General features: G+C 40.7%; 2 protein-coding genes across 2 annotated transcripts in view; both read left to right on the forward strand.

Moving 5' to 3' along the window:
• Positions 1-15,186, forward strand: part of NEGR1 (neuronal growth regulator 1) — an 893,227-nt gene that overhangs the window by 801,156 nt on the left and 76,885 nt on the right. The gene's annotated exons all lie outside the window — the stretch shown is intronic.
• On the forward strand, positions 8,877-9,310 carry LOC132229468 (mediator of RNA polymerase II transcription subunit 10-like). The gene has a single exon (XM_059686079.1). The coding sequence runs from the start codon at positions 8,877-8,879 to the stop codon at positions 9,246-9,248; it is 372 nt and encodes a 123-aa protein (XP_059542062.1). The 3' UTR covers positions 9,249-9,310.

Consider the following 15,186-nt stretch of genomic DNA (forward strand, 5'->3'; position numbering starts at 1 on the left):
CTTGCTTACAAAAGGTAACTTTTGTCCATTGTTCACAAAATATTTTTGTTTTTATGTTACCGGATGTCAGGGTATCTAGGCAACATAAACCGTTCGCACCATAAGCAAAGTTTTTGAGCAAAACTTTGTCATTTTATAAATCAGTACTATTTACTTCTCAGCTAGCTCATTATTTTCATTTTGAACCACCCTGGCAACTTTCATATTAGGAAATTTGACTAATGTTACTAAAATAGGGCCACATAGTGTGGAAGAAGGTATGCAACTCAGAGAGTTTGATAAGTGAATAGACAACTTGTGGAATTTACAATAACAATGTGTAAGAGCCACAAAGCTCTGGGACCAGAACCGGAGGGATGCAGCTGAAAGGCTTTAGAGAACAGAGCACGCTCCGGAGGGGCTGCCGAGTAGTTACAGGTATCACGCTAAAATCATCTGCCTGGGAGGCAGCAGTGAGGACAAAGGGGAAAGTAGTTTCCGGTAGCCGGGGAGGAGAATGCATCTTCAGATGTCATTGTCACCTTAAACAAAGCATTAGTAGGTAGGACTGTGCCATCAAGAACATCCTTGATTCTTCTCTGCTGGGCTCTCACAGTAATTACTAGGGATTACTTCCTAAAAGTGTGGCGTGGTCTTATGAAAGAAAGACTGGCCAATTTTAGGATGAATCTTCTTTCATTTATAAACAGCTTTGAAGTGTAAAAATCTTCTAGGTATTCTCTCCCTTCCTCTTAATTTTTTCTGTCTCTGGGTAGAGCACAAGTGGTTAAGACCCTTCCAACTGCTGTGCAGCCTTGCTGTTTTGCATAGCCAAGTATACGCCCTCCTTCAACTGACCAAACTTTCAAGCCTATGGCACAGCCCTAGCGGGTTTGGCTCAGTGGATAGAGCATCAGCCTGCAGGCCCCAAGGTCCCAGGTTCAATTCCAGTCAAGGGCACATACCTCGGTTGCAGGCTCCTCCTTGCGGGTCCTGGTCAGGGAGCATGCAGGCGGCAACTAATCAATGTGTTTCTCTCACATTGATGTTTCTCCCTGTCTTTCCCTCTCTCTTCCACTCTCTCTGAAAATCAATGGAAAAAATATCCTCGGGTGAGGATTTAATAAAAAAAAAAAAAAAAAAGATGATGGTACAGAACATTGTGGGGGGGGGGGGATAACTGGAGATGTTAGGTACTATATGAATTCACATAACAAAAAGAGAAACAATAGCATATTACTTATAATCTAAAGTATTGTTAATATTATTAATAGTATTTATTCACTCGATACTGTTGCCAGGAACTGTGATAATTTTATTTTATCTCTAGCTCTTAAGCTTGCTTTGAATTCAGGAGGGGAAAGGATTTTGAAATGTCAGTGTAGGACACATAACATACCGTCAGAAAAATATGCCATTAAAAACAACTTTCTAACAGTGGAAGCTGAACTAGCAATAGAAAGGTTTCAGAGACTACAAGGGCAAAACCTGTTTTGTGCCCAGTATGCTATGCTTGAGTCTGAATGTCACTTTGTTTGGGGCTATGCTAATACTAGTTGAAGCATCAGCTGGGTTATTAGAGAGGTCTGTCTCAAACCTCTTATAGTCTTCTCCTGCCTAGACAGATAGGTTGAATTTTGTCTTCTTTTATTTACTATGAAAATTATATGGGCCCTAGCCCGTTTGGCTCAGTGGATAGGACTGAAGGGTCCCAGGTTCAATTCTGGTCAAGGGCACATGCCCGTGTTACAGGCTCGATCCCCAATGGGGGCTGTGCAGGAGGCAGCCGATCAATGATTCTCATCATCGATTTTTTATCTCTCTCTCCCTCTCCCTTCCTCTCTGAAATCAATAAAAATATATTTTTTTAAAAAATCATATGGTAAAGGCTATGGCCAGAAAGGAAGAGGATAAGTGATAGAGTAAATGTGCCTTTCTTCCTTTCTCCGTCCCCTCCCACCACACCTCCTGCTTTGCTTTCCTTTCTCAATTGACTCCCACAATTATCTACTAACTAAACAAAGACGAAAATTACCAAACTCAGAATCCTGTTCCTCATCTCACTAAAATAACCTCAATCTTGGTGATGGTTATTTAATTCATAACTTTGGCTCCTATTGGAAAGCACTGTAAATATTTCCACTAGCCAAAAAATGGTATAGCCAATTTATCACCTCCACATATTAAATGTTTATTGTGTTCTATTCGATGGCAAGGAAGTTGGAGGCAGAGTTTCATACAAAGAAAATTTGGACCAAGTCAGTGTAGTATAATAAAGAGTCCTTAGTGAGTTAACACCAGTAGTTTCTTGTCTTTGTTGCTCACTAAACTGTTGTTCACTCTCTGGACCTCGGTTTCTCCATCCCTAAAAAGAGGGAGTTGGACTGGAAGACTTCAGTTTGTATGATCCCATGTCCATCTTCTCAGCTCTGAAAAGGTAGAAGATTATTAATGCTCTTGGATTGAGGCTGGTAATATATTTTTAAAGGAAAACCTTCATTGAGAATTCCACAATGAATTGTTGTCTTAGAACATCTGAGTTGCACACACTTTCTGGTAATATTCATTAGAGGCCATTTGTAAAGTCTACATATCTTGATTTATTTTAGTCTGGGATTGCTTTCTGATGGGATAATCTCATTTGTGATATTGCCTTTTTAAGATGTAGCAGCATTATACAGAAGATAAATTTGCAATGCCTGCTAAATGCAAATGATTGCTATTTTGAATAAATCATTTTAAGGCTTTATTTTATACACATGTATATGGAGATTCATATGTATTCTTTAAGGGTTACAGACAGTAGCAATAAATAAAATTAGTTGGCCCTGGGGGTGAAAAATATAACATTATGTGAAGGGGAATATTATCCCAATAGTACTAGAGGGTAACATCTAGCCTGTATTTTATCCATGTGCCCAAATGAAGTCATTCTAAGAATTCTGAAATCATCATGAAAATTGGTATACGCGAAGCCCATTGCAAAAGCTGAAACAGAATGGAAGGCTGATATTAGCAAAAGTACTTCTCAGTCAGGGCTCAAAGTCCATAGTCCTATCAAGGAGAACATGGTAATAGTTAATTAGTTTACCTAAAAAGCCTGTATGGTTTTTAAGTTTATCCTCTGTAAGAACACATCAGTTATTTTCCAGAGAGTATAGAAAATGAGGTGCATTTTGTTCTTTAGTGCTAAGGAACAGATATCTTGATGAAGAAAATTCTTAGTGAAAGTGCCATTTTAAAAACCTTTTTAGGTACTGCTATTGTAGAAATTACTGTTAAATGATAGTTTATGTGTTCTAAGCCAAGAGAAAGAGTCTTTGCTATTTAAAATCTACTAGTGACGGTTGCCTTTGAACAGAGATTGAACATACTTGCCATCACCTCCACACCACCTCACACACTGCGGGACACTTTCCCTCTGAGCCAGAACGTGGTCTCAGACTCTTTCTCATCACAACACACCTGGCAGCCACTACCAACAGATGAGAGTTGGCACTGGAGATAAAACCTATGAGCCATGCCCACCTTAAAGGTTTGATACATCTCTATGTATAGTTACATATACAGGGGCAGGCAAAAGTAGTTTACAGTTGTTCATAGGAAAAAGACATAAAATAATACAAGAATAAACTCTGTGCTTCACAATGGTAAACCTACTTTGGCTTATCTCTATATATAACTAAACATGCACACATACACCTCACTGGAGTCCAATCATCTCTGGAGGTGAAAATATAATACTAACACCATCATCTCTACTTGGATTATTTCCTCAAAACTCTCCATAGGTTCCCCTTTCACTTAGAGTAAAAGCCCAGCACCATGTAACAGTCTCCATAAATGTACATCATCGGGCACTCTGCCATTACTATGACTGTATTTCCCAATTCTCTTTCCTTTGGCCAATCCGGTGGACTCAGACTAAGCTCTGTGTTATTCCTAGAACATGACTTGTCCAGTGGCCTCTGTCTCAGGGCCATGACACTGGCTGTCCTTCTTCATAGAATATAGTTCTCTATATCCATGTGCCCTTGTAATGACTTCTTCAAGTCTTTGCTCAGATGTCCTCTCTGGGTGTGTCCTACCCTGGCCAGGCTCTTTCTAAATGCAGCCCACCCAGCCATTCTCAATGCATCTTCCCTGGTTAATCTGTGTCTTTATCTCACTTGTACTGAATAATTTTTTGAATTACAAAAGTGTGTTTCCCCTGCTCAACTGGAATGGAAGTGTCCTCAGGGCAGTGCTTTCCTCATGACTTTATCCCCAGCACCCATTGCAGATGATATATAGTTACCTGTCAATTATTTGTTGAATTAATGCCTACATGGCTCACTGGATTAAGTTATGCCCAGCCTCAAGGACTAGGGGAAGTACAGATGTGAAGTAGGCATTGAGATAATCATGATTAACACAACTTCTATTCGCCATGTCCAGTTTGGACTTTCTATATGGGGCTTAAAAATGACAGATACCCAAATATTTTTATTCTTAATAAACAATCAAAAAATTCTCTACTGGCACAAATTCCTATATAAGACTTAAGAAATGAGAACTTAAAAGGGGGACATACATAATACTTTCAACAATAAAAATTTAAAAGTCAAAACTAAATAAATAATAAAAATGAAAAGGCAGAACAACATGTCTTAGTCATATTTTGATGCTGGAGTTTATGTTTAAAATAGTGACTGCTATTTTGTATATGAAAAAAGATATTTAAGTCAGAAAAGATTTTGTGTATTAGGCAAATATAATTCTCACTGTTGCCTACCACCTACCTAACAGTTTATTTGGTTTAGAGAGATGAGCTGTGGCAGGTGTTTTTTCCCCTCTATGCTAAAAAAAATCCTATGTATGCAAGATGTTTCTCAGTGACTCAACCAAAAATACCTTTTTGTAATGTTTCGAAAACTAGTTATTTAATATTAATGTGTTTATGCGTTGGCAGCAATGAAGATGAACAGTTATTTGTGGCATGGGTTTTGTTTTTGTCTTTTGGCTGTTTAGTGTATAGAGGTATTAGTAAAAAAGAATTAATGGCACTTTAAAAAATAAGCAGGGGTTTAATCTTCATTGCTCCTGATTCAGTGTTTCATCAATATCAAAAGACCTGGTGCTTGAAATGAGATGGTACATTAGTCCCAAGGCTCAATTATTTGTAATCCGCTCCAGAAATTGGGCTCTGGTCTTCAGGATTGGGCCAGTGTCCAGAAAACAAGGATACAGGGAACATGAGAAAAATGGGGCTCAGAGAGAGAAACAAAGAGAAAAACAACAACAAAAGGAAATTTAATAAATTTTAAACCAAAGGCATGAATGTAATTTTTACGTGACTAAAAAGCATTTCTTCATCAGGAAAACAAATGAATAGAAAAGGGAAACAATTTAAATAAAATTTGATACTTATAAAAGCAGTCGCTCAAATAAACACTTAAAAGGAAAAAAAAAACAGGGAGAGGAAGATTAAGAAAGTCAGTGCCTAACATTATACATTATCTCTTAGCAATACAGTTTACAAAATAGTTTTATTTTAAAGGGTCATTCTGTGAATAAGTGTGATAGTTTCTAAAGTCTTCATTGGTAGAAATAGCTAAAGACTACTCCCATAAAACCATGCTCCAAGGAACACCAATCCACTCAAAAGTTTTGTTTCATTTTGATATAGAGTTCATTCTTATCATTTGTACCATTTTAAAAAGAGGAACACAAAGCAAAGTGAGCCACCTACAAGTATACTCAATATATATGGACTAAACCAAGAAAGGGTTATTGTTACCCAAGTGATTATGCTCCCAAAAGAAGAGTCATTGGTTATAATAAAGAGAAATTTTTCAGTTGGCAAAAATTTTGCTTATAGATGCTAAATTAATTTTTCAATTATGTCATATATTTTATTCCTATATATTCTATGAATATATATATATATATATATATATATATATTTCTCATTTCTTCATGTGGGTGGGCATGGACTGAACATCTACTGGGCTGGGATCTAGCAGGAACTTATAGAAGAAGGCTGCCCAGGACAGTGTGGAAAGGCCTGGGTTTGGGTTTTCTGAAGTACTTTTCCCACTGACCAGCTATGTGACCTCAATCAAATGCTATATCCATTTTCTTTCCTGGTGAAGGCTTAATAATAGTGCCTGAATTATGAAGTTATGGAATAATATTTATTACATGAAATAAGCATGCAAAACAGTCATAGTGGTCAACCCGTTGGCCTTTCAACCAATCAAAGCGTAATATGTTAATAATATGCTAAGGCCACTCAACCACTTGCTATAACGTTCATTGACCACCAGGGGGCAGACACTCCGACCTTTAGGTTAGCTTGCTGCTGGGATCCGACTGATTGGGACTGAGCGAGATGAGCCGGAAACACCTTGGAGCCCTCCCGTGGTCCCTCCCCAGATGGCCCACCTCCAAGTCCTTCCCCAGCCCCAATCTTGCACCGGTGGGGTCCCTCGGCCTGACCTGTGCCCTCTCACAATCCAGGACCCCTCAGGGGATGTTGAAGAACTGGTTTCGGCTTGATCCCTCAGGCCAGGCCAAGGGACTCCAATGGTGCACGAATTCGTGCACTGGGCCTCTAGTCCATTAATAAACATTAGCTATTGATATTTTATAAAATAAAGAAATAAGAGCTTGATAGAAGGAACCTAATATTTAAGTGTGAAAAAAGCACATCAGACTCAGGCTTTCATCTTTACTAGTCATACACTGTAATTTTCAGGTAAGTTATTTGACATCTCTGAGACCCTGTTTCATTAATTTTATTTTATTTTTTTATGAAAAATAAATTTTAATGACAATTCAGGAGATTCAATGTCAAAATAACTGCAGACAATAGCAAGGACATAAGGAATGGCCACGTGCTACTTACTTCCATGACTGTCTCTAAGCTGACTGGAACTCCAGTGTAAAGTGATACTGAATAGTTGGGGTGACAGTTTCATCACTAAGTCTGCTGCCTTCTGCAAGAGTTTACTATTTATCCTTTATTAGATTCAGGACGTTTCTTTCTATTCTTAATTTTCTCAGAAGTTTCTTTAGTTAATTAATCATGAATTTAGGTTGCATTTTTCAATTGTGTACTTTTTAAATCTACCGGTGGTATTTTTCTTCCAAACTCTTTCATGGACTTAGTTATAGAAAAGATTTGAAGATGTTTAACCATTTGTGCAGTCCTAGGAAAAGGCCGGTAGATCATTGTTATTCTTTGCAATATGAAGTGTGACAGGTTGTATTATCTGAAAATGGCTTCAATAAGATTTTCCATGTTACCTGTTCTTCCAACAATGTAATTTGCTTCTCCCATGGGCAGGTTGGGTTTAGGTTCCCTCTCCAGAAATCTAAATGTACCAAGGCTCTGGTAGAAGTGACATGATAGGACTTCTAAGGTTAGTCCATGCCGGAAGCCGGTCCATCTTTGCTGTTTGGCACAGTCGGTGCAGGGAAAAAACATCTGCACAGCATATGGTTCAAGGGACCTGGCGTATATGGCATACTGTTCTTAATAGGTTTGCTCCCCTTCTTGGCGCTATGTGTTTTAACCAAGGTCACCTCTCTGAGAAAGGTTGTTTCCCCAGGTGAGGATTTTTCCCTGAAGTAAGGGAGGGAATAAAACCCCTTAACTAAGTGCCAGGAGGGTAGTTAATCACTTTAACTACGAACAATCACCCTTAAGCTACATAATCTTTACTCCCTGGAATGGAGATAAGAAACGCCCTAACCTTTAGAATAGAAATTGATGGGATTAAAATCAACTGGTATAAATACAGATGTAACAAAACAATAACACACAGAACTTGGCTGGAGATCTTGGCTAGAGATCCTGGCTAGGCTGCTGATCAACTGAAGGCTGTCTCCGTGTCATTCCTTCTTTGCCAGACTCTGTCCACACCTTTGGGGACCCCTGGACCTGCTGGGGTTGGACCCCAACATCGCCATAAAAGGCAGTACAGCTTCTGCTGTTGTGCCCAGATTTCAAGATTCCCAAGAACCCACAGGGAGCCAGCGAGTCCAATGCAAAAGCAAAGAGTCCTTCATTTCGAACTAGTTCAGCTCCCCAACAACACTCACTGATGCAACAGTAGACCAGTGGCAGAGAGAGAGCAAGGCCTGATGGGATTGTGGGTTTTATAGTAAGGGCAGGGGAGGGGACTGTGGGCCCCACCGATTGGCCAGGTGCAAGTCGGGTCTTGTTACACAGGATGTGGTCATATTGATGGCGTGCACTTCCCTTGATTATCATTGGTTAGTCCAGAGAAATCCTGGGCGTGGCCAGCAGAGGCCTGGGCCTCCGGGAAGAAGCCCCCGCCTCCGAGCACATGGTTCTGCCCCAAAAATGGAAGACCCAGGGCAAGATGGAGGGCGCAGTCCTAGCCCCACCCCCAGGGCGAGCTGAGCCCAGGCTCCAGGGGCCAGTCCAGTTGCCGGGGGTCCAGCAGATTGACCAGTTCCAGCCCAGACAGGAAGTCCACGTCCTCCGTCTTGTTCCCGGGGGCACCGGCGATCGCCTCCTCCTCCATCTCCTCGGGCGAGGGCACATGCCCCCCCCCGCCGCCGCTGCTGCCACGTGGGCCTGGTCCGGGGGCGGCAGGCGGGTGGCGGGCTCCCGCCGTGGGCTGGGGAGTCGGTGCCCGAGGCCGCCAGCAGCGTGGTCAGGCTGTGCTTCATGGGGCCCGGCGGCCGGCCCACGTAGGTCCCGCAACGACTCGCCCTTTCACTGCTGCTTCTCTTGAGCTATGTGCTCCTGGAATCCCGCCATGATGAGGTGTTCAGGCATCCAGATCCAGCCCCCTCCTCCCGCCCCTAGAGGAAAGGGAAGTGGCCGTGGGCTCCGGCGGAAGCAGGAAGACACGAATGGGGTTGCAGGGGGTCGTGGGGCCATGGCCGAGAACTGGGACCACCTGGAGGAGCATCTGGAGAACATCCGGCAGCTCGGCATCATCGCCAGCGACTTCCAGCCCAGCAGCCAGGCCGGGCTCAACCAGAAACTGAATTTGATCGTGGCCGGCTTACAGGATATTGGTAAGTGCAGACAGCAGCTTCCAGACATGACTGTACCTTTAGAAGTTTTCGAATATATAAATCAAGGTCAAAACCCACAACTCTACACCAAAGAGTGCCTGGAAAGAGCTCTGGCGAAAAATGAACAAGTTAAAGGGAAGATTGATACCATGAAGAAATTTAAAAGCCTGTTGACTCAAGAACTTTCTAAAGTCTTTTCAGAAGACATGGCTAAGTACCGAAGTATCTGAGGGGAGGACCATCCCTCATCATAACTTCCTCTTCGAACATCCAGTCCTGTGTGAATCACCATAACCTTTGCAGAGGGCTGGTGAGTGCACATTTTTGAGCACAATGCATTTGATCCTGTATGGCAGAATTATCTTGGAAATTTTTTTTAAATTAAATCTTTATTGTTCAGATTATTACATTTGTTCCTCTTTTTTCCCCCATAACTCCCCTCCTCCCAGTTCCCAACCCACCCTCCACCCTCACCCCCCACACACACTGTCCTCATCCATAGGTGCACGATTTTTGTCCAGTCTCTTCCCGCATCTCCCACACCCCTTTTCCCCCCAAGAATAGTCAGTCCACTCCCTTTCTATGTCCCTGATTCTATTATAATCATCAGTTCATTCTGTTCATCAGATTATTTATTCACTTGATTCTTAGATTCACTTGTTAATAGATGCATATTTGTTGTTCATAATTTGTATCTTTACCTTTTTCTTCTTCTTCCTCTTCTTAAAGGATACCTTTCAGCATTTCATATAGTACTGGTTTGGTGGTGATGAACTCCTTTAGCTTTTCCTTATCTGTGAAGCTCTTTATCTGACCTTCAATTCTGAATGATAGCTTTGCTGGATAAAGTAATCTTGGTTGTAGGTTCTTGGTATTCATCACTTTGAATATTTTTTGCCACTCCCTTCTGGTCTGCAAAGTTTCTGTTGAGAAATCAGCTGACAGTCATATGGGTATTCCCGTGTAGGTAACTGAGTTTCTTTCTCTTGCTGCTTTTAAGATTCTCTCTTTGTCTTTTGCTCTTGGCATTTTAATTATGATGTGTCTTGGTGTGGTCCTCTTTGGATTCCCTTTGTTTGGGGTTCTCTGCGCTTCCTGGACTTGTAAGTCTATTTCTTTCACCAGGTAGGGGAAGTTTTCCGTCATTATTTCTTCAAATAAGTTTTCAATATCTTGCTCTCTCTAATCTTCTGGCACCCCTATAATTCTGATGTTGGTACGCTTGAAGTTGTCCCAGAGGCTCCTTACACTATCTTCGTATTTTCGGATTCTTTTTCCATTTTGCTTTTCCGGTTGGGTGTTTTTTGCTTCTTTGTATTTCAAATCTTTGACTTGAATCTTGCGATCCTCTAGTCTGCTGTTGGAACTCTGTATAATATTCTTTATTTCCGTCAGTGTATGCTTAATTTCTAGTTGGTTCTTTATCACAACATTGAGGGTCTCATTAGATTTCTTGTAGATCTCATTAAGTTTATTGGCAGTCTCTAGAAGACTCTTGAAAGACCTCAAAAGTGTGGTTTTGAATTCTATATCCAGCAGCCTGTTTTCCTCCATTTCTGTCATTTGTGTCCTGTTTCTTTTTCTCGGCATTTTTTGTGCTTTGCTGTGTCGATAGAGTGGCTTTCTGTGCTAAGTGTCCCAATTACCTGAGGTAGACACTCTTGGTGCACCCCCTTGTGGTCTTTGTGCACAGACTTGTAGCCAAGCCTGATTGTTGTAGGTAACACTGGGAGGGATTTGACCTCCAGGCCAATTGGCTGTGAGAATCAGCTGTGTCTGCAGTGGGAGAACTTCTGTCCTGGATCTCTAGGGTGGCGCTAATCTAGCCTCTGCCTGAGGCTAACCAGCAAATGCCTGCGTACAAGGCTTGGGCAGGGCGGGTCCCAGGGGATCAACAGGGCAGATGGAGTGAGCAGTTATGGTTGCTCTCAGTTCTGTCCCCAGAGGCTCTGCCTCTCAGTGTCCCAGTAATCGCTGCAAGCCCCTTGGAGAGAAAGCTGCCCTCGAGTTCCGACCAATGCCAGACAGTCCCGCTTCTCCCGTTTGTGTCTGGGTCCCCAGAGACTCGCCCGGAACTGGAGCTCAGAGCCTGAGACTCCCTCCCGATTGAAACAGACAACCGTGCCCTCAGCTTCCAGCCAGCTCTGCACGCACCTCCGCACCTTTGTATTTTACTTCAGCACTGCGCCTCCTCTGAGTCTCGGTATGCTTTTCTCTTTCCTGCTAGTTGTAGAATTTCCCCTCAGCCAGCCTTCCTGTGGTTCTGGATGATGTCCGTTCCATCTTTTAGTTGTATTTTTGAAGTGGTTGTGCGAGGCGGCAATCTCCGGTGTTTACCTATGCCACCATCTTGGTTTCTCCTGTTTCATTAATTTTAAACTAGGAATAAGTATTCCCACCTGTAAGGTTCTTCGAGAGAATTAGAGGTTAGGGATACAAAAAGTCCTGGTGTGCCCGTGATTCATAAGTTATTATTTTAAATATCTTTTCTTTTACTATAGAGCCCAGTTCTACTTGCTCCCAGTTGGTTCTGAGTCGAGATAGAGTTGTGAATAAAAGCAAGTACTCTGCTGCCAGACACCCTTTATTTACTGCTGGTGCTACAACTTCATTCATTCATTCATTCATTCAGCAAGTAGGCATTGCCTACCCACCTTGTGCCCTCACTGCTTCAGGCCTGGGGTATACAATAAACAAAGATTCATGCCCTCATGGAGCTCTCCTTCGAACAGGGGAGACAAACAGTAAGCATAATAAATCAGTAAACTATGCAGTATATTAGAAAGTGATAAAGATTTTCTAAGAAAGAGAGAAGAGGGAGGGGGAGGGTTGAAGAAAGAGAGAAAAAGAGAGAGAGAGAAAGGAGGAGGGGAAGGGGAGTGGGTACAACAAAGTAAGAAGGAGAGAGATTTGCAGTTTTACTTATTAGTTACTTATTATCCTAAAAGGTCAAGCCAAGTTACCTAATCTCTCTGGCCTTAGTTGCTTCATCTGTAGATTGGGGGAAATAATATTGTCATTAATAAGATTGCTTTGATGCTTAAATAAATTATTCCCTATAAAGAGCTCATATGAACTTATATTCCCTATAAAGAGCAGAATAATGCCTGCTGCATAGTAAACAATAGGTATTGGCTAATATTGCTATTATTATTATTTTTATTATTATTAAAAGGAGTTAGGGAAATATGGCCACTGTAATTATATAGGTTGACTGAAATGTAGTCTACCAATTTCATTGTTTTCAGGCCCTTCTAATTATTTTTATTTTCAATGTTTTAAAAGCCTGAAAATATTAAGCGAGCCATCCTTGAAAATTTTATAATCAAGTAAAATTTAGATAAACCATGTAAAAAAATATATAAATATTCAAAGCACACTAAACAATTGTGTAGTTGTAATTTATTTACATGCAAGCAATCTCAGAGCTACTAAGAATCTTTAATAAGCAACACCACCATTGTAGATAACAAAATCAATGACAATATTAATTGCATATTGGCATGAAAAAAAGATTCACTACCAATCAGAGTTTCTGATTTTCTCACGAATAAAAGAATACAAATAGTTTAAGGTATATATACTACCTATAAATAAAGTTTTTAAGCAAGAGATACTTAAACCATAACTCAATTGGACTGGGACTGGTGTAAAAATACTTTCCCAGAGCAAAGTTCTCTCCATATGCATATATTTACCTTAATTGCCCATCACAATGTAGGACTGGGTGTCAGAAGAACCTAATAAAAATGAATAAATAACACCTGGATTCCTATTAAATATTTAGCCTGTCTGGGATAGAAAACAAGCAAGTGAGATATACTTTTATAATGACTTTTTTTCTGCTGATTGATTCTACTAGATAGTGAATTGATTTGGATTACATCTAACCAGCTACAATGGGATGCTGGTTTTCTGACTGCTTTTCTCATGCCATGTCAGGGTACTGCATACGTGCCTAAGAGAGGTGCAGCAGGTAAAGAAAGGAGCAAGCAAGACTAACGCAGCAGGAAGTAAGTTCAGGCCAACTAAAGAAGCACAGGGAATATCATTAGAGCAGATTCAACTGACTGGCTCAGCTAAGCAGAACCTAGGATAAGTAAAGATTTGAAAACGTATAAAGCTCAATCAGGTTTCTTGAGCTAAATTATTTTTATATTAGAAAAGTAAAATGATTAGTTCTGTCTAGTTCATACAGAAAATATTTTATCAATAAGGAAGCTTTTATAATTAGACTATACTTCTTATATGTTTTTACAAAGCAGTTGTTTGTAGGACCATTGGCTACATTTTAAAGTGTCAGACAAAAATTTGAAATGGCATAACAAAAGGAATATATTGGCTCACGTAACCAAAAATTGTAAGGGGTGCTGTCTTTAGGTAAGGTTTAATCTATAGTGTAAATATTTTTCAACATATAACTGATCAAATCAACACAGTGTACACCTTAAACTTACACAATGTTATGTGTCAATTATATCTCAATAAAGCTGGGAAGAAATAAGGGTAGGCTTCAGGTAATGTTTGATTAAGCTGCTCATAATGTCACTGAGAAATTACTTCTGCCCTGTGTCTGTCTATTCATCATCCATGATATCAGCTTCATCCTCACATGCCTACACCAACATCCAACAAATCAAATTCTCTCTCCCTGTAGAAGCAAAATGATAGACAAGTTCCAGACTTCTCATTCTCACACAATACTAAAACATGGGGTTTGGGAAGCAGATCTCCCCCTTGCAAGTTCTTGCCTCAAATTCGCAGACTAAAAGGTCTTGTTAGTAAAAGGGTGGAAATTTATTGGAAGCAAATACAGACTCACACGTAGGAAGTGGTTCCCAAGGGAGTAACCAACTGAGCCCCATTTTTTCTAAGGTTTATAAATGCTGTAGTTCTTTATCTCTTCATGCTCCTTTCTAATTGGACCCCTTCCCCATTTTATGACCCTATGCTTTCTAATTTGTCACCCTTCTGCAGAGTATCAGCTTCAAAGTCCAAAACCCACGTGGTTCCCCCTCTTGCTCCCCCCCCTTATCTTGCAACATTCCTCTATCTCCTGTGAAAATGTTTCCCTCTTTCCAGCATCTGTAGACATTTCTCTCTCCTCTGTGAAAGTATGTTTCCTTCTTCCCAATACTCTGTGACTTTTCTTTATCCTCTGTGAGTGTATGCCATCTGCTCCCCTTATCCTGTGGCACTATTCTATTCTCTGTGCATGTATGCCTTCCTCACCTATGCATCCCTCCCCCATGGACCCTCTTTATTCCTAGGACTCCCTAACCCTGACTGTTTTATCTCTAAAATTCCTTTCAATACCATGGTCGGGGGAATGGCGAAAAAGTGATTTCTTCTGGTAGATCCTACCTATATTTTGTGACTTGCTTTCATTCTGTGGCCCAATTTGGTTCATTAACTATTTACTATCCAGAGGAATAGGATGTGCTGATGTAGGGGATTAATCCCACCCAAACAGAGACTAGGAGAAGAGTACAGTTTCCAGATAAATATCAACTTACTATGGACAAAGGAGAAGGATATAGCACTGGGGAGGGAACTTAAAAATCCTTTTCAGAAGTTAAACCTATTTACTATGAAACATGTTTTATGAGTGAGGAATGTCATATTCACAAATAATCATTGTAACTGTGAATTATTGAAGCTGGAAAAGGGTCTATGGGCCAGACCATGAAATGCTTCAAATGCCATGTCAATGGATTTGAGATTTTTTTTTCCTTGCTATCGGAGATTTTGAAAGATTTTAATCAGGGGAATAACATGTTCAGCCTGTACCTTCGTAGACTGGTCAGAGTTTCTTTACGCCATGTACACATGTGCGCAGCACACACGTCCTCAGTGTGCCACAGTCATTGTGTCTTTTAATAGCAAAAGAAATCAATAATATACGGAGTGTCCGTTCTTGGAGAACAAAGCAGAGTGAGACAAAGGATAACAGCTTACATTCCTTTTATGAGGAGCCTATGAAAAAGCATCTCAAATCAATAGAAACAGGCTTCAGTTTATTTGGAAACACTGATAAAGTGATACATGTGAAAGATCATCGTGACTTCTTTTATTCCTCATGCCCTCAGACTCCCTACAGGTGTTGATCTTGTGCAGCAAAACAAACAAACAATAAAAAACCGTTCCCAGAGGAAAATATCGTGATCT

Source organism: Myotis daubentonii, chromosome 3 (assembly GCF_963259705.1).
Source record: "Myotis daubentonii chromosome 3, mMyoDau2.1, whole genome shotgun sequence".
NCBI lineage: Eukaryota > Metazoa > Chordata > Mammalia > Chiroptera > Vespertilionidae > Myotis > Myotis daubentonii.

Bases quoted from the DNA above. Each gene is read 5' to 3' on its own strand.
- LOC132229468 (XM_059686079.1), top strand. From the start codon at position 8,877: ATGGCCGAGAACTGGGACCACCTGGAGGAGCATCTGGAGAACATCCGG.